The sequence below is a fragment of the Siphateles boraxobius genome, unplaced genomic scaffold (assembly GCF_051911475.1).
Source record: "Siphateles boraxobius isolate OS27281-9 unplaced genomic scaffold, OSU_SipBor_1 41, whole genome shotgun sequence".
Lineage (NCBI taxonomy): Eukaryota > Metazoa > Chordata > Actinopteri > Cypriniformes > Leuciscidae > Siphateles > Siphateles boraxobius.
Genome location: NW_027509042.1, coordinates 22443421 through 22462036, shown reverse-complemented (window position 1 = coordinate 22462036; position 18616 = coordinate 22443421). Strand labels below are relative to the sequence as shown.

The following is an 18616-nucleotide window of genomic DNA, read 5'->3' as shown; positions in this document are numbered from 1 at the left end:
GGGAAGCCCAAGGAGGATCCGAGCAACACAGCGGAAACACTGCAGGAGCCACAGGGCTGAAAGGAGACAGAAGAGGCAAGGCCAAATAACTGGATGGTTTTGCCAGAGGAGAAGAGAGTGTGAGGCTGAGTTGGACCATCCGTGGCAAAAGAGTCTTGGTGTTGGACAACGAAGGAGACTTGGTACTGGCTTGACTCAATGGCCACGAAGACCACTTGGAACTGGGCTTAACCAACAATGACAAAAACTACTTTGGACTAAACGGGACAAAAAGTGAAAACAAGGCTTGTATGTATCAGGGAATCAGGATATAAAGGAGTTCACATGAGGAGGAATATACTTCAGGTGTAGGAAAATAAGAGGAACTCCGCTCTATGATGTCCAAATCCACCAGCACTCTCTCAGGGGTGAACATTGATACCAGCTCACACACCTGTCGTCGGACGTGGCAGGGTTTGGCTCTGGGTTTGTGGTGGGCTCAGGCTTTAGGTCCTTAGCGGGCTTTGGCGCTGGCTCTGGGTTTGTTGTTGCGGACATGAGGAGGAGTGAGGAAATACTAGGGAGGAGTTCTGAGTAGGAGTTCCGAGAGTATATAAGACTAGAGTGATACAGGTTGAGGCATGCGGCGATGAACACCACGCACGCCACTATGCCCAGACAGTCACTGGATACAAGCTGTTTTTCAAGTGTTCTTTTTGTTGTCTTTGATCTAATGTATACAGTATATTGTTGACTTCTCCCTTTAAGGGTGAAGTTTGTGAAGTTGTCTTGGTTTTGGTTTGGTCAATTTGATATCAGTTGTATTTTTCTCTTCATTTGTTTGAATGTTAGGAAACGTGAGTTTGTGTGCATTCATTATTTTTGGTCTATAATAAACGTTATTGGTTAGATTGCGCTTTGTTTAATGTGTCCTTTTTAAGTTGCTTACCCCTTTTAACAAGTGTTTGATTGGGGGTACGCAACAACTCTGATTGTGTTTGGCTTACAGAAGAAAGGCATATACACTTAGGGTGGCTTGGGGGTGTATAAATTATTGGATCATTTTCAGATGCCAGAATGATCATAGAGAAACAATCTGTAACATATAACAATATGTTATGGTTTCATTGTGGTTTTGGTTTAGTCATGTGACCTAGTTTTGCCCAGTCTGTTTAATTAGTTATGTCATTAACCTTTGCCCTGTTCATTTACTAATTAGGTTCCTTTGTCTGCTCTGTATACTTAAACCCTCAGTTCTCCCTTAGTCTCTGTCTGTTCTCATTAATGTTTGTGTGGTTTTCCCCTGGTTTCTGAGTGCTTGTGATTAAAGTCTGTTTCCTGGAATTATTCCTCGTCGTGCAAGTTTCTGTCACGGAGTGGGTAAAACAGGAAGCGAGGATTCATGTGCGTGAAAGGAATTTATTAAATAAACAAAACACACTTACAAACAAAACAACCCCGTGGGGGGAAAACAGAAGAGAACTCAGGCAGGCATCAAGAAGAAGACGAGGGTACATAGACAACGAACCAGCACAGGACTTCTTCTTCTTCTTCTTCTTTGTTTTATTGGCAACCGCACTTTACAGTGCATTACTGCCATCATCAGGTAGCTTGGATCAGAAACACCTCCTATTTTCTTAACATTTCTACCCCTCCCCACCCCTAAAGAGAGGAGGAGAGAGAGAGAAAAAAAAAAAAAATATATATATATATATATATATATATTTTAACCCACTGACGCTGCGTGTTCAGCTCCTCCAGTTTCCACCCCACCTCCCTTTAACTCCCACTTCTCACCAAACCTTACTTAACCTTCGGATTAACTTTTTCCTTGTCCCACACTTTACTTCATACACATCTCTCTACAAGCCTATACTTATTAATCCTACACTCTTTTCATTAAACCTGTATTGTTCAGAAACTGAAACAACACATTGACTGTACTATTTCCTACATTTGAGTCTAATATATTCTTTAATGTTAACTCTTTCCCTTCATTTTTCCATACTTCTTCTCTTAGCACTTCTCTTTCTTCTTCATAACCCTTACAATTAACAATCACATGTTCTACAGATTCACTCTGTCCGCATTTATCACATAATCCTGTTGGATGCTTAGATATTAAATGTAATGTTTTATTCAAACCTGTATGTCCCACTCTTAGTTTTGTAATTATACTTTCCTCCCTTCTATTTCTCCCTTTTTTCCTCCCTTCTCCCACTTTCTTTTGTATTGCATATAAATGTCTCCCTTTACTCTCATTATCCCAATATTGTTGCCACTTTTTAATCACTTTCTCTTTTATTACTGATTTTATTTCTTTTATACTATGTGGTATCTCAATTTCTACCATTTCCTCATCTACTGCTTGTTTAGCCAATTTATCTGCTTCTTCATTTCCTTTAAGTCCCACATGGGCTGGCACCCACATAAATTGTACTTGTATATTACTTTGCTTCAACTCAAAGAGATTTTGCAGGATTTCCATCATTAAATCTGGTCTTGATTCTGATTTTTGATTATCAATACTGACTATTGCTGAATATGAATCTGAACATATGATCGCATTATTAATTCTCCTTTCTTTAACTAATTGCACTGCTAACAAAATAGCCATCAGCTCACCAGTATATACTGATAACTGATCACTAATTCTTGCTTTTTTCCTCACAAGTAACTTTTGTACATATACTGCCACTCCTATTCTTTCTCCTTTTTTGGAAGCATCCGTGTATATCTGTATATGATCTCCATACCTAATTCTTAAATACTCATTTGCTCTCATTACTTCCATCTCCTTATTTCCTTCACTCTGTCTTATCTTCAGTAATGTTAAATCTACTCCTGGTTGAGGAAGAATCCATAGAGGGGTATGCGGATACATTACTCTTGGCACACTTCTATAATTGTCTATCCCCATCTCTTTAATATCTTCTTCTACCACCCATCCAAAACTCTTGTATCTATTCATCCCTTGTTCCCAACATATTCCTAATATTTTCCTTGTTGAATGCCTCTCATCCTGACTATTTAGATTTGTCCAATAAACAGCCATTAACTGTTGCCTTCTGATATTAAGCGGCATTTCATTTACCTCCACTTGCATTGCTGCTATAGGTGTAGTTGGACATGCTCCACAGCAAATTCTCAATGCCTGTGCTTGAATTCTGTCTAACTTCACTAACTGTGACTTTGCCGCCAACCCATATGCCACACTTCCATAATCTAGCACAGATCGTATCATTGCTACATATACTGTTTGAAGCGCCCCTCTATCTGCTCCCCACTCTTGTCCTGCCATACATTTCATTACATTTATAACTCTTTTGCACTTATTTACTATCTTATGAATATGCTCTTTCCACGTAAGTCTAGTATCCAGCCATAATCCCAAGAATCTAACTGATGCCACTCGTGCCATTTCATTGTTGTATATCTTTAACCTACACTCATTTTCTACTTTCTTGTTGGAAAATATAATACTTTGTGACTTCTCCACAGATAACTTAAATCCCCACTTATATGACCATTTTACCACCTCATCCACCGCCTTCTGCATTTTCCCCATAATAAACTTTTTATTTCTTCCTCTGAACCACAAAGCCCCATCATCTGCAAACAATGATCTACCAACACTCCTATCCACCTTACTAAATATATCATCTATCATTATTATAAAAAGGACTGGACTTATTACACTTCCCTGAGGAGTGCCATTTTCTACAATTCCTTGAGATGATATAGAATCTCCCACCCTCACTCTTATTACTCTTTCCTTAAGGAAGTCATTAATCCAATTGAACATTTTCCCCCCTACCCCCATCTCCTCCAACTTAATCATAAGACCCTCCCTCCACAACATATCGTAAGCTTTTTCAATATCGAGAAACACAGCAATTACTGATTCTCTATTTGACAGAGCTTTCTTTATTTCTGCCTCCAAACACATTACCGGATCCATAGTTCCTCTTCCTACCCTAAACCCACTTTGATAAGGTGTTAATTTGCCTTCTTTTTCCAAAAAATATACTAATCTATCCGTTATCATTCTCTCCATCACTTTCCCTAAATGAGAAGTAAGAGCTATTGGTCTATAGTTACCTGGCTTACTAAGATCCTTCCCTTGTTTCCTTATTGGCAGTATCAGTGCTTCTTTCCAACTTTGTGGTAACACCCCCATTTCCCATACTTTATTATAAAACTCTAACATTACTCTCAATGATTCATCACTTAACTGTCTAAGCATATTATAACTGATTGCATCTTGACCCGGAGTAGTTTCTCTCATTCTCCTCAGTGCTCGTTTTAGTTCGGTTAATCCAAACGGGACATCCATTACATTATCTCTTTCCTCTCTCATTTCCAATAAATGAGGATGTTCTCTTAAAGTTTCCTCCCTTTCCCTCTTAAATTCTTCAGACAGATTTTCTGTACTATTTACTTTTATAAATGTTTTACAAAACATTTCTGCTTTATCACAATTTTCTATTGCTATTACTTCCCCTTCATTTAAAACAGGATATTCCATCTCCTTCCTTATACCATTCATCCTTCTAATCATATTCCATACTTCTCCTATTGGTGTACTTCTCCCTATTTTATCACAAAAGTCTCTCCAATATTGTCTTTTTGCCCTTCTTACAACCTTTTTTACTTGTGCTTGTTCTCTCTTATATTCCATTAAACCTGGGTAACTATGCATTCTTCTTACATTCTTATATGCTCTCCTTTTCCTTCTAATAGCATCATCACACTCCTTATTCCACCATGGTACCATTTTTATCTTTCTTCTTCCTTTACTCTTAGGAATACTACTTTCTGCCGCCTTCTTAATGACACCTATATTTTTCTCACTTATAGCATCTATGTCATCTGCATTTCTTACTTCATTTATATCTAAACCCTCCTCCACCATTTCCACATACTCAGTCCAGTTAGCCTTCTCATAATTCCATCTCCCTTCTCTTCTTACATTTCTTTCTACACTCTTATTCATACTCATTTCAATCAAAATGGGAAAGTGATCACTACCTATACTACATTTCCTTAATACCTTCCAGCTAATTATGCCCCCTAACCTACTTTTAGCAAGAGTTAAATCCAACACCGATTCTTTACCTGTTCTCATGTCTACACGTGTACCTCCTCTATCATTTAGACAGATCAAATTCATCTCATCCATTAATTCTTCAATCACCTGCCCATTTCTGTCAGTTACACTTCCTCCCCATATACTACTATGAGCATTAAAATCCCCACACCAAATCACCCTCTCTCTGTTTTGCCCCTCTATCTTCACCATCTCTTCCAATATCATTTGTCTACATGGATTATAATAATTAATTATTACAACACTCTTATCATCCTTCCATACCTCTACCACCACATATTCAATTTCTCTTCCTTTCCCCACCATTCTACACTGAATTTCAGACTTAATGAAAGTAACACACCCACCACCATTTCCCTCTTCCCGATCTCTTCTCACAGAAACGTATCCTTTAATTACAAAATCCAGTTTAGGTTTCAACCAAGATTCTAGTACACATATCACATCAGGCTTAACCTCCATCTTATTTACATAACCCTTAAATTCCAATCCATTAGCCACCAGACTTCTAGCATTCCATTGTAAGATTACTAACATCAATACTATTGTCCATCCCATGACTCTTGACTAGGCTGAATTTCTGAGGTTAGACCTTCTCTAACCATTTCCCATGTTAGCCCTTTGATATCCAGGAACCTCTCTGCTGCTCTCACTATTATCTGTATCTTTTCTGTTCTTCGCTCCGTCTGTGCTGTACAGTTTATGACCTCTGCCATGAATAACACAAAACTCTTTTTACTTACTATCATTGTGTCATCCGATTTATTGCTTTCCTTTTCTTCATTTCTGTTTCGATCTCTCCACTCCTCATTCTCCTCACTCTCTTTCTTTTTCCTTGAATCCACTTTTTTAACTGCTTCTGCATATGACAACTTATTTCCATCTCTTTCCTTCTGAATTTCTACTGCTCTCTTTCTAACTTCACACCCTCCATATGCCACATTATGGGCCCCCCCACAATTACAACATTTTGCTTCACTTCTTCCACATTTTCCATTCTCATGCTCTTCCCCACAATGTGCACATCTCTTTTTAGCTCTACATACACTTGCAACATGACCATATCTCTGACAATTATAGCATCTCAGCGGAGCTCGCACATATTCTCTCACCCGAAAGCTTACATATCCAATCATCACTTTACTTGGTAACATTCCACCACTTTCAAAACGTAACATTACAGAAAGACTTTCTTCCTTATTACCTTCCCTATTCCTCTGCAATCGTTTTGCTTCAATTACATTTCCTCCTTTAACATTCCTCATCAACTCTATCATATTGACCTCCAATGGTACCCCTGTAATTACTCCACATAACCATGGTTTTCCACCTATTTGATTACAACTTGATATCACTTGTTTACACACAACCTTCATTTTCTTTACCTTATCTCTCTGCTCCTCATTTTCACATATCACCACCAATGCTCCATCCTGAAGCACTCTTGCACATTTAATCTCCCCTGATTGTTTCCTCAATTCATTTGTTAATTCAATTGGGTTTACCCCTTTTATTCCTTGTCCCTCTTTAAATCTTACAATCATTTTTATCTCCTCTATCCTTTCATCTACTACTTCCCTTTCGCTATCCTCATCTGTACTTACTGAATCCTCTTCATTATCTTTCTTCCTCTTTTTATTTGCTTTTTCAACACTTTTTATTCTCCCACCTTCCACCTGTACCCAATCCATCTCCTTTTCACCTTCATTCTCTGATTCATGTATTCTAGTTTTTGTTTCTGATCCAACTTCCTCTTTTTTTTCCCTCGATTTGCCCATCTTCTCTTAACACCGACGCTCAGAAGAATCTTAATCCTCAACCGTTCAAAGTCAGACCCACACAGTCGTCCGTCTTCCTGAACTCCAAACAAAACGCCGCTTCAACGAGTCTTATTTAACCGCCTTTCAAATTTCAAATCACAGATGTATCGACAGCCCCACACTCCCCAGCACAGGACTGCAAACACAGGGAGACTAAATAGGAAACAAACAAATGAAGGTAACGAGGCAGGCAGGTGAGGGACATTAAACAATAACGAGATAACAAGATGGGCGGGGTTTGACAATCGACAGGAGAGCACATGGCACAAGGAAATAACATTACAGCCATGTGCTCACAACAGACCAGACCAACACAAACACATGACAAACCGGGAGTGTCACAGCTCTGTCACTAAACCAAGGGAAAACCCAGACAAGGGTGACAGAACTGTGACAGTTTCTAATATACCAAGTTATGTAACTTTTTGATGGTATGGATCCCCATACATGATGATTCCCTTGCAAGAGACCCCCTTCCTAAAATACGAAGGCAGCTAGAATGTATAAAGACCTATTTGTACTATTTGAGAACAAGTGTGCTATTATGCTAAATTAAATAATTAGCTTTTATATTATTACTGCACTGAAGCTAAAGCAAAATATTATCTGACTTTACATTGTATCTTTTTTTCTATGTTCTATATTGTAATGTTTCCATATTATCTTCAATTCAGCTAAATACTTGTATATTGTTTTTCATAATATATCATTCCACATTGACAGACTTAAAAATACATTTTGTAAAATCTTAATTTTTTTCTCTATAATGAACACTGCGGCTTTATGACAGCCCTAAAAACCCACCATGGACACACCGGTTAGTTAAAGAGGTGAAAGACATGTTTAAAGGTTTGGACACCTTAGGCTCCTCTCCTCAGGTCTCTGATATGGACTTAAGTGTTTCTGGTTTCCGTAGAAACTGTTATGTCAGCGCCCTCCTACACACACCCACCTGCTCACCTACACACCCACTCGCACACACAAAAACAGTCAGCGCAGCTCTGCCCTGAGACATAATCAAAGTGTGCTTCAGGAGCAGATGGAGGACTCAGTCATGCGTACACGTCTCACATGTTTCAAACACATGAACACCGCTAGCAGATTAAAGAAAGAGTATTTCCACAAATGTCAGAGGTATATTAAAATGAACTGAAACACCAATTTTGATCATTTAGTACTCTCAGAGATCCACCCAGCAGTTGATCTGTTGCTGATATGAACTCAATGTGAATGAATATCATTACTACATCAGCAGTGAGTTAATGGCTGCTCATGCACAGTTCAGAGAGCATGAAATCAATCTATTTCCCTCTTGACAGGGACACATGCACTTGTGAAATGAGTTTCCATTCTGTCCACCTAAATCATGATGATACCGATTTCTTTTATGTCTATAACATTTTGAAATTATATAATCTTTTTTCTTTATAAGCAAGAAAACGATGTTATAGGAATTACTGCTGCAATAGCTGAAGTCAAAAAAGTTGCTTTGTAAATAATATATAAAAAAACAATTATGCATTTCAGGCACTAGAGGGGACATTTTCTGACAGTAACTAAGCAGCATGTTTGTGTGTTAAAGGACAAGTTCGGTATTTTACACTTAAAGCCCTGTTTTAAGATCGTTTCTGATGAAATAGAACGGTTAAGATTGAAATTTGGACTAATGCTGCTGTCCCGAGAATTTTCGGTTTCTGTGTTAGCACCCCCCACCTCCGCCTCCTCCCCCACCTCCACAATGGTTTAATAGGGGCATTGGAAGAATCATTCATAAAACGCATTAAACTTTAGTTTACAAAGACGTGAAACTCACCGAGTGGTCTGGGGTGTTCACTGATATGCTCACACAAAAATCGCTGCAAAAGATGCTTTCCAACAGGTTTTATCGTAGTTTTTGTCCAACTCCATTGACTTGTATTGGATCTTCTGTGAGGTACGTTATTACTCCGCCGACGGAAACGGAAATGGGGTTGTTTGTATTCTTTCTGTAGTTTTCCAGTCGCGGTATCATAGGCTACGCTATCCAAACATTGGCAAAGGTGCATTATCGCCACCAACTGGGCAGGAGTGTCTATTATTCAAGCTCTCAATGGAAGAATGTCCGGTTGTGAGGTGTTTGGAAAAATAGGTCCACAGTTTTACAACGAACCTGTGCACCTATGAAACCATTGTGGAGGTGGGGGGTGCTAACACAGAAACCGAAAATTCTCGGGACTGCAGCATTTGTCCAAATTTCAATCTTAACCGTTCTATCATTCAGAAACGATCTTAAAACAGGGCTTTAAGTGTAAAATACCGAACTTTTCCTTTAAGACACCAACAAACCAGTTAAAATACATAATTTGTAATCAGATTTTATCAAATAAGAAACATAAGTACCTGAAGACATTTCTGAAGTAGTTGAGGGCCCCTGTGAGGGCCCCTGGCTGTGAGAGGGCATACAGGTATGCTTCAAGGTCTTCTGTGGTGAGCCAGCGGCCTTTACAACTGATGCCTGTGCTGCGGCTGGTGAATAGATTCTTCAGCGCCTGTAAATCCACGTTAGCAAGCAATGAAGTCACATAATTTGGTCCCACTTTATATTAGGTGTCTTTAACTACTTTGTACTTACAGGGTTTGGATAACAAAACTGAAAGACCTGGTTTTAGACCACAACAATTTGTTCGTTTATTATTATCAATTGTGCAGCCAATGCAGCATGAATTAATCTTGGGAATGACAGATACAAGTTCTGCACAGTGGCCAGAGCGATTTTGAGCCATTCCTCTAGCAGAACTGGGGGTCACTAAGTGATGCTGTTGGAGGAAAACTATTTCTTACTTGCTCATCCAAAACACACCAAAGTGTTAGTTAAAGAGCTGATTCATAATGACTGAGCTGTGTGTGTTGAAGACAGATGGATAAACTTGGCCTAATGATTTACTCTGTATTAGTAATTCTGACAAACAAATTTACATGCTGGACCGAAAAGCTGTTCAGTTATGAAGATTCATCCAGAATGATGGGTAATTAAAACAATAGAGATAGCATCAACCCACACTCTAGTAATTTAGCATTTCTAAGCTTATAAGCTACATATGTATAGTTCCTTATATGAAATTTTCAAATCAGTCCAGAAATTCAGAATCTATTGTTTGCTGTACATTCATTACATTAATTTATTACAGTAAGGTTTATCAAGAAACTGTCACATGTCCGTCCTGTCTTTGTGATAAACATGAGTGTTGTCATGTTGGGCCATGTGCTCTTGTCATTGTCTGGTCGCTCCCCCTTGTTATCTGATTATTGGTTTACTCGTCCCACCTTTTACCCTCGTTACCCTCCTTATTTGCCTTCCTATTTAATTCACCTGTGTTTGCTGTCCTGTGCTCATACGCTGTTTATTGTTTCAGTGTTGTCAGGTGGAGTTCGTAACCGGTCCTGTTTTGCCATGTCAGTGTTGGATTTAGTTCTGAAATCATTGGATTCTTTTGTTGGTTTGTTTATTTTATGTTTTCTTTATTAAACCTCATCAATTCACTCCGCACTTGAACCTTTCTTCCATTCTCCACAACCCACCGTGACAGTAACACAAGTATATACAACTATTTTGAGTCACTAAGATTTTTAAGTAGTCTCTTATGCCCACCAAAGCTTTATTTGTTCAAAAACACAGTGAAAATAGTAATATTGTGTTTTAATAATTTAATTATATAATGTTTTCTATTTTTCTATATCTTACATCTACATTTTTTCATGTGACACCAAAACTGAATTTCCTGCAGCCATTACTCAAGTCTTCAGTGTCACACGATCCTTCAGAAATCATTCTAAAATGCTGATTTGCTGTTTAAGAAATATTTCTGATTATTATAACAGTTGAAAATTGTTGCTCTGCTTAATATTTTTGTGGAAACCGAGATACATTTTTTTTTCAGGATTCTTTGATGAAAGTTCAAGAGAACAGCATTTATTTGAGATATTTTTTGTAACAATGTATTTACTGTCACTTTAAATCAATTTAATGCATACTGATTAGTAAGCTATTAATTTATTTTAAAAAAACCTTACTGACCCCTAACGTTTAAACAGTATTGTATTCTGTCAAGCTCACCTTGAAATCGTTGATGGAGAGCATTAGCTCTGGAAAATGTGGCAACTGGAAGAAAAAGTAGTAACTTGACTTGAGCATCTGACTGGGGTGACGAAGGGCATAATCTGGACAGAGAAGAGAGAAAAATAAGAAATGTACTTGCTTACCAGTTCCGGTTCCCATTGACTTGTCCATACAATGGAATTCAATGGAAACCAAAGCTGTTTGGATACCAACATTCTTCAAAATAACTTCTTTTGTGTCTTGCAGAAAAGAAAAAAAAACAACAACATAAATGTGAGTAAGTGATGACAGATTTTTCATTTTCTGGTGGACTATCCCTTTAACCCACCATTGTACAGGGTGGCCACAGGGTAGAGACCTCCACTCCCGCGGGACCCGACACAACAGAGTGTGGTGCGGGACAAGGTTTGATAGGCTGGAGGAGGCAGGAAGATACTTCTGTGTGGGAAGTGGGAAGTGCGTATCTCTACCTCACAAATCCTTTTTTTTTTTTTTTTTTTTTTTTAAGTACATGAGTCATACATAAAATGGCAATGAAATGGTTTTGGATTTAGATTTTAAATAAATGAGTAAAGATATTTTTTGATCACACTACATCCAGGCAGTCGTTTTAAAATTATTTAAAATCTGGCATGGTGCACTGCATGGAGGACACACATTTTTACTCTGGAGAACTGCTCTCAGAGAAGCTAATTGCATTGATTTTTCAGCCATCATAAAATACGATTCACTTTTGTTAGTAGATAAACCTAATTGTACAGTCTTTTACCTTATCTACGTGTTAAAAATGTTATATAGATAATATCTACCTTTCAGGTATTTAAATTTGTATTCATTAAAAAATGAGCTAGGAGCCAATTTTGTTTAATTCTGTCATGTTGCAGGTAGTTTTTATCATCAGTCTTTGATTCTTTTTTTCCACAGCGTTGTCTCTAGGCAACATACCTTTTGATTTCAGTAATGAGATCCAGTTTATGTAAGAAAATTGAATCAAACGTGCTTCATAACGTGCATTACAGGGTTGAGACTGAATACAACCCATTTAGAGGAGATACATTTCAGAAGAACAAGAAAATCAAAAGGTGTATTTGTGTGTGTCACTCTAGGCAGGTACTGAGTGTTATTATAAGAGGGTCCCGTGTCTCTGCCAAAAGCCATCCTGTAATTACCTCCTCCTCCAGGCTGGAGTGCACAAGACAGATGGAGGGCAAAGCCCCATGATTCCCTGGGCAAAACCACAATATTTCATTGTGAATGATGCAGGTCACACTAATGAGCGCTTAAAACAAAGCAGAGCCTCTGGAACTGGCATATTTGAACAGGAAGTCTGTTTGTCAGGTGTATAGTGCTCTTACCAGTGAACACACAGGGGTGAGGACTGTTCAGCACTATGAGTTTTGTCACCATTTCAGGGTAGTGAATTGCACAGAGCCATGCGATGATGCCACCCCAGTCATGCCCCACGAGAAAACATCTGTTGTATCCTGAGGAGAGGATCAGAAGGAGGAAGCTGACATGTTTGTGTTTGTTGTGTATGTATGCCTCATAATTGATAGGAAAAGTGAGAGACGAGATGGGAAATTATAGCGAAAACAGGGGGAATAGGATTGAGAAATGACTCAAACCAAACTCAAACTCCTATTTTTCCAAATAAGCATCATAACCATTTTGTTGTGAAATAAAATTGATAGTTGGGATTTAAGTTAAAACAGTTCTACTTCTGAGTTTACTTATAATTGGTATTCAGTGGCATTTTATATGATTTCATATATTTTCATGACATGCAGGGGTTAGAAAAATACATTTTTGTTGCCATGAATCAAGCATTGCCACCTATTAAGACTTATTAATAGGATCGGGAAATGACACAAGCTAAACTCGAACTCATATTTTCCAATTGAGCACCATAGCATAATGCCTAACCACTAGGCCACAGTTCCAACCTAAAATTTTGTCCTCAAATTTGAAAGCCCAAAATTATGTGGAAAAAAAAACCATTAAGAATTTGTTCCTGCGTCTTATTAATTCCTGGACAATTTTATTACTAATTTGTTCCCTTGTTTTAGCTAAAACGTGGTTATTTTGTAACTAAATTAAAACGAGGGAATGAATACAATGTGCCCACAATTGACCTGAAAAGAGGGAACAAATTGTTAAAACATGATTTACTTTTTACCCACATGTCATATGGGGCTCCATAATAATGAACTTAAAAATAAATATTTTAATTTACACTCAGCATTCAATTTTAAGTTGGAACTGTGGCTTAGTGGTTAGACACATTGCACAATGATACTCATTCGGACAATAGTTTCGGTTTGTGTAATTTGTCGTGGACAAATTCTTAAATCATAGCCACAATATGCTGTGTGTGTTTTGCAATAATATAACGTTGCAATTTAGTGTCATATCAAGGACTGACTAAGGATGAATGACACCATTGCTGTGAGCCATGTGGAAGTTTCCACCGTCTGCAATATAGTGATTCAATGTCAAGGAGCTGAGCCCCCTGGAGCAAGACATCATCATGAATCCTAATAAGGTGTCGTTGACGGCCTGTCATAATACACCACCAGCAGCTTATACACATGCCACTGTGTGCAAGCAGACATATGATTTTAACTTTGACATGATATACAGTGTTCATCCACAATTGTCCTTGTCCTTGAGTCACACTGTAACGTATAGCTCATCTAGTAAATCTGTATTTGAAATCTAGAGACAGTTAATTAGACTTCATGTTAAGCAGCCTAAACTGACAATACGTATCTAAAAAGCCAAGGACATCTGTGAATAGGTCACCTTCACATTACAGACTATTAGGAAGAGCGCTACATTAGCATTCACCACTACAACAGCCATACCAAAACCTCTAGACAGGCTGGAATGTGAAATGGAAATAGGGCTGAGATAATGGAGGCAGTCTGTTCTTACCCAGATACTCCACAATGTCCTTGATGTCGGTGACAAGGTAGTCCAGTCGGTAGCTCTCAGCAGAGGAGGGCAGGTCAGATTCCCCGTAGCCTCGCATATCCACGGCAACGACACGGAAATCGCTCTTAAATTCCCTCAGCTGGTGACGCCAGGAGAACCTGGAAAAATATGGGTACATTTTTGTTTTGTATGATTTCTACAAGTTACACAAGCATACAGTTTGCTATTAAATTTAGATTAAAAGGTTGAGATATCTGAACACTCACTCTCTCTTTTCTACATTCCTTATTTTTTTGTTAAATCCATAAGATAGTATAGAGCAGGGATTTTCAAAGTGGATCCCAGGGAATCCCAATGGGGAGCTGGGGAGTCCATGGAAAAGTAAGAAAATTAAAAAAATTAAAAAATTGAATGAATGAATGAATGATCACAATTATTTTACTGTACTGACAGTCAGTTTCATATTTCAGTTTTATTCACTACCATTCAAAAGTCTGGGGTCAGATATTTAACAAAAAAAGAAATGAATACTTTTTTTAAACGAGGATTCACTAAATTGATCTAAAGTGACAGTAAAAACAATGTTTAATGTTTAAAAACCTTTGATGAACTTTTCTGTTTATCAAAAAATTCTGAAAAAAGTATCACAGTTTACACACACACACACGCGACAACTGTTTTCAACATTGGTTAATAAGAAATGTTTCTTGAGCAATAAATCAGCATATTAGAATAATTTCTGGAGGATCATGTAACACTAAAGACTGGAGTAATGATGCTGAAAATTCAGCTTTGCACCACAGAATGTAAAAAAAAATACTTAAAATATATTAAAATTTACAGTCACAGTTGTTTTAATTATATTTTACAATATTACAGCTTTTACGGTATACTTGGTTAGCATAAGAGACTTCTTTCAAAAACGTTTTTACAGAAAACTTTTTAAACAGTTGTGCACATGTAACAAGTCTCTAATAACGGGTAAAAAAATACAGTGTAAACCTAATAAGAAGTAAATATTTAATTGCAGGTATAAAATAATATTTCCAATATTTTACTTTTTTTCCCCATAGCGATAATGTAAATATAGCTCATAGACGTAAACAGAACTGCCTTTATATTTTAGAGGATCTTGCAAGTTCTGTACAAAAGACAAGGTGGTGTCAGACAGACAGACAGACGACGAATGATAAAGTTCAAACGCGAGTCTTTAATCGTAATCCACAGCATAAAACAGAACAACAGAAAGTTGCTAACACCTACAAGACCAGACACCAAACACAGGAGAAGGCTGAACTTAAGTATGCTGTCAAACGAGGTAATTAATGTAATACACAGCTGAACTAAACAAATGTACTAATGACATTAGTAACTATGACAACATAAGAGAAACGGGAAAAAAGAACAATGGGACACAGGAAACTCATGAATACAAGTCCATGAAAATGAAACTAAGGACAAACACAACTGAACATTTGTAACAGGTGGTAGGGAACGACTTTATTAGACTGACCAAATTAAGACCTGAATAGATCATTTCTGCCACGTTTTTTTTAAACCTACAATAATAGTACAAATTAAAATGATGTGTGTTGAAATCCACTTGGGCCAAAAGTCTGAAGCAGCAGCGGCTATAGCACTTTAACTGTAATGGCTTGTTTAAAAACTAATTTATGGAGTGAAAGTACCTTGAAATTAGTTGGACTTACTCATTTTTTTTTGTAATTGTATTAGTACATTCTGCCACACTGGCAGCACTCCCTAATGGTATTTGTGTCTTAAAGATGGAGAAGAAAGAGAGAGAGATAGAGAGAGAGAAAGAGAAAGTTGAGGAAAAGCAGAAGGAAGCATATGATTTTGATGAGTCAGGAGTTAAGAGGCTCTCATGACCCAAACCCAATTAACACACACACACACACCCTTAACACTTCCCTATTGCTCAGAAGCGAGGGAAATCTTTGACTTGCAATTTTGAATGCAGCAAACTAAAGTGGAGCAGAAGTCAGAAAAAAGGGCGTCCTCCAGGTCTCCTCCACTCGTGCAAGAGTTCATCACTGATTCTGGAGCAGTAGAATGGCTAGTGAAGCAGAAAGGAGCCATGCCACATTAATTAGGCACAGTCCTGTCATGACCGCAGTTCTGCTGTCTGGCAGCTCACTGAAACGACAGCTTCACTTCTCCCAAGATAGTCTGAATGTCACGACACTCCGTATCACAATATATCAGTAATACAATATATCAGCCGTTTTACATTTCATAACAATTAGTACAGCACACCTCGGAATCTCAAGAGGATATTAATAGCATTAGGTTGATATTTTTAGACAGTGTGTCTTAAAAAGAGAGAAGTATGGGTTAAAAGGAAAGTTTGTGTCTCAGAAATGATCTCTGACTCCATGGGTATAATGTGGACTGATTCCACAACATTTCCGATCTGATCTGTGTCTGGCAGCATCCCAGTAGAGAAGTGTTTCCCTTGTGTGTGCGAGTGTGTTTTAAATCTCACCAAAACTCAGGGAATCCATGCAGAAACAGCATAAGTGGCTTTCCTCGTTCCCCGGCAGCAACATAGTGAAATCTGAGCCCAGACTCCTAAAACCATACAGAGACCACAGGCAGTTATTCTTCACCGTTCACAGAGGATTTCATAAAAGCTGCCCAATATCTTTATACACTCGGGCCTATCCATCCTGATGTAAAATCCATTCTCACATCACTCTCTGCTTTATAGAGCCATAAAATGTAACAGGAGAGAGGGAGTGTTGACCGCAGGCTTCAGCTAATATTAAAGCAATATCTTCCATTGGCATTTATGAGAAAATTCATACCCTGTTAAATGACAGCCTGCATCAAATTGCATGTGATAGTATCCTCAGGTTGTATGGTTATTTAAAGAGAATGTTGTTTGCAATGCAAAATTTTTATTTTGAAAACAAACAAGTTGTGGGTTCCTGTTTAAATACAGAAAACAAGCCAATACCTGATAACTATATAAAGTTCTTATTTTTTAACTCTGCAGGAAAATAATTTATTATTTTCCAGCACATTTGGATATTACATATTTAGGGTCAGTTGTTATTTTACTTTTAGACAGAAATCATGAGTTGATGCAAGAGTTTTTCTATACCAAATCCCTCACTCCCAGTAGTTGCAGGGACCGTTTTACAATATTTTTCCTTAGAAATGTCTGTAAACCAGTTTACAAAAAGGGTCACACACAAAACTCGAAGTGGTTGGATGCTACTTTCTAGAGAAAGGTGCATACAATTAGAATAACATTTGAACGCTATAAAGCTCTGCAGGTATAGATCACAGCTATCTTGAGACTGCCTAAGGAAATGTTTTCAGCACCACTTGGGTGGACAGCAAAGTCCAGGCAATGACTATTATTTTGTGGGAAACCGATCACACTGCTGTCCACCCAAATGGTGCTGAATGTATGTTCACTGATGGTCACTGCTTTCATCTAGGAGAAAACCCATTAGGACAAAAATCACAAATGCAATCTCTTTAAAGGGATACCTTATGAAAAAAAGAACATTATCATCATAGTGATAGGCATGGCATTCCAAACCGGCATTACTTTTTTTTTCTGCAGAACACAAAAGAAGATTTTTTTTAGTTTAGTTATGGACAAAAGTCATACAGGTTTGGAATAACATGAGGGTGAGTATATATGACAGAATTTTCATTTTGGGTGATATATCAGTTTAATGTCTCAAATGTTTCTCAATGAGATTAAAAGGAGTTCAAATTCTGAGAGAAAAACAACTCGTGATTTCACACGTTTCACACAACAATGTCTCAAACTGTAGGTTTGGCAAGATACAGAACGATTAAAATGATCTAAGTACACACATATTTGTAATCAAATGTATCATCAAGATGTTTTTTTTTCTTGTAGCTCTTACTGGGCGACTGAGACAATAAAGTGCATATTATTTAAAGAAATATAACTGAGGACTTTGCAACAGTAACATTTGAGCAATAAAAATCCTATGGGAAGCACCGAAGTGTAAAGTTATACATTCTTACATATACTGTCATGAATCCATCTTACACCGATCCTTAACGAAATCTCTTACCTTGATTCTAACATAACAGTGGGTTCCCAAGGACGTGTCATTCAGGCACGCGGGGGGTGTCTCACGAACCGTCCACTGAAAGGTTGTTGACGGTCGTAGGATGATATTCCAGCCAAGTTTGAGCAGCGCTACGCCCGTGCATAGCGCGCAATATCCATAGATGAGAGACCAGTATCCCATAACTCTGATCTTTAGCGTCAGCGCGACTGTCAACAACAGCAAGTTATGAAGCAGTCTCGCCATCTTTACATTACTGCAGGAATACGCTTGTTGATCACGGCGTCTATTGATTTGTTTACTCAACTGCCTATGTTTCAAAAACGACGTGCATCGTAATAGCCCTGTCGCACCGTCACGAGCGCATCTGACAGGGGAGGATCCCTGTGTAGACGGTGTACAGAGTCGCACTTACGTGACAGGAGTGATGCTCAGTCAGTCCTAAAGGTGTTTGCACCTCGGACTAAACCATTACACCCCATATACACTGACAAAACTAGAAAGCTTCCATAATAGTAAACGCAGTAGCCTGGGCCCACCTCGCGCTCAAGCGCGAGCTCATAGACTGTCCGCGCCCCCGTGCGCAGAGTTCTCT

The 18616-nt window shown here is 38.1% G+C and overlaps 1 protein-coding gene across 1 annotated transcript in view; it reads right to left on the bottom strand.

The window, feature by feature from the left end:
- The window catches only part of ephx4 (epoxide hydrolase 4), a 31089-nt gene extending 12473 nt beyond the window's left edge, over positions 1–18616 (bottom strand). The window contains exons 1-6 of the mRNA XM_077198938.1: positions 18025–18616; positions 16446–16531; positions 13940–14097; positions 12361–12489; positions 11003–11106; positions 9289–9437 (exon numbers count right to left, since the gene is read on the bottom strand). Of these exons, the coding sequence (XP_077055053.1) occupies positions 9289–9437; positions 11003–11106; positions 12361–12489; positions 13940–14097; positions 16446–16531; positions 18025–18267 (869 nt within the window). The 5' untranslated portion in view covers positions 18268–18616. The remainder of the gene's footprint in view (positions 1–9288; positions 9438–11002; positions 11107–12360; positions 12490–13939; positions 14098–16445; positions 16532–18024) is intronic.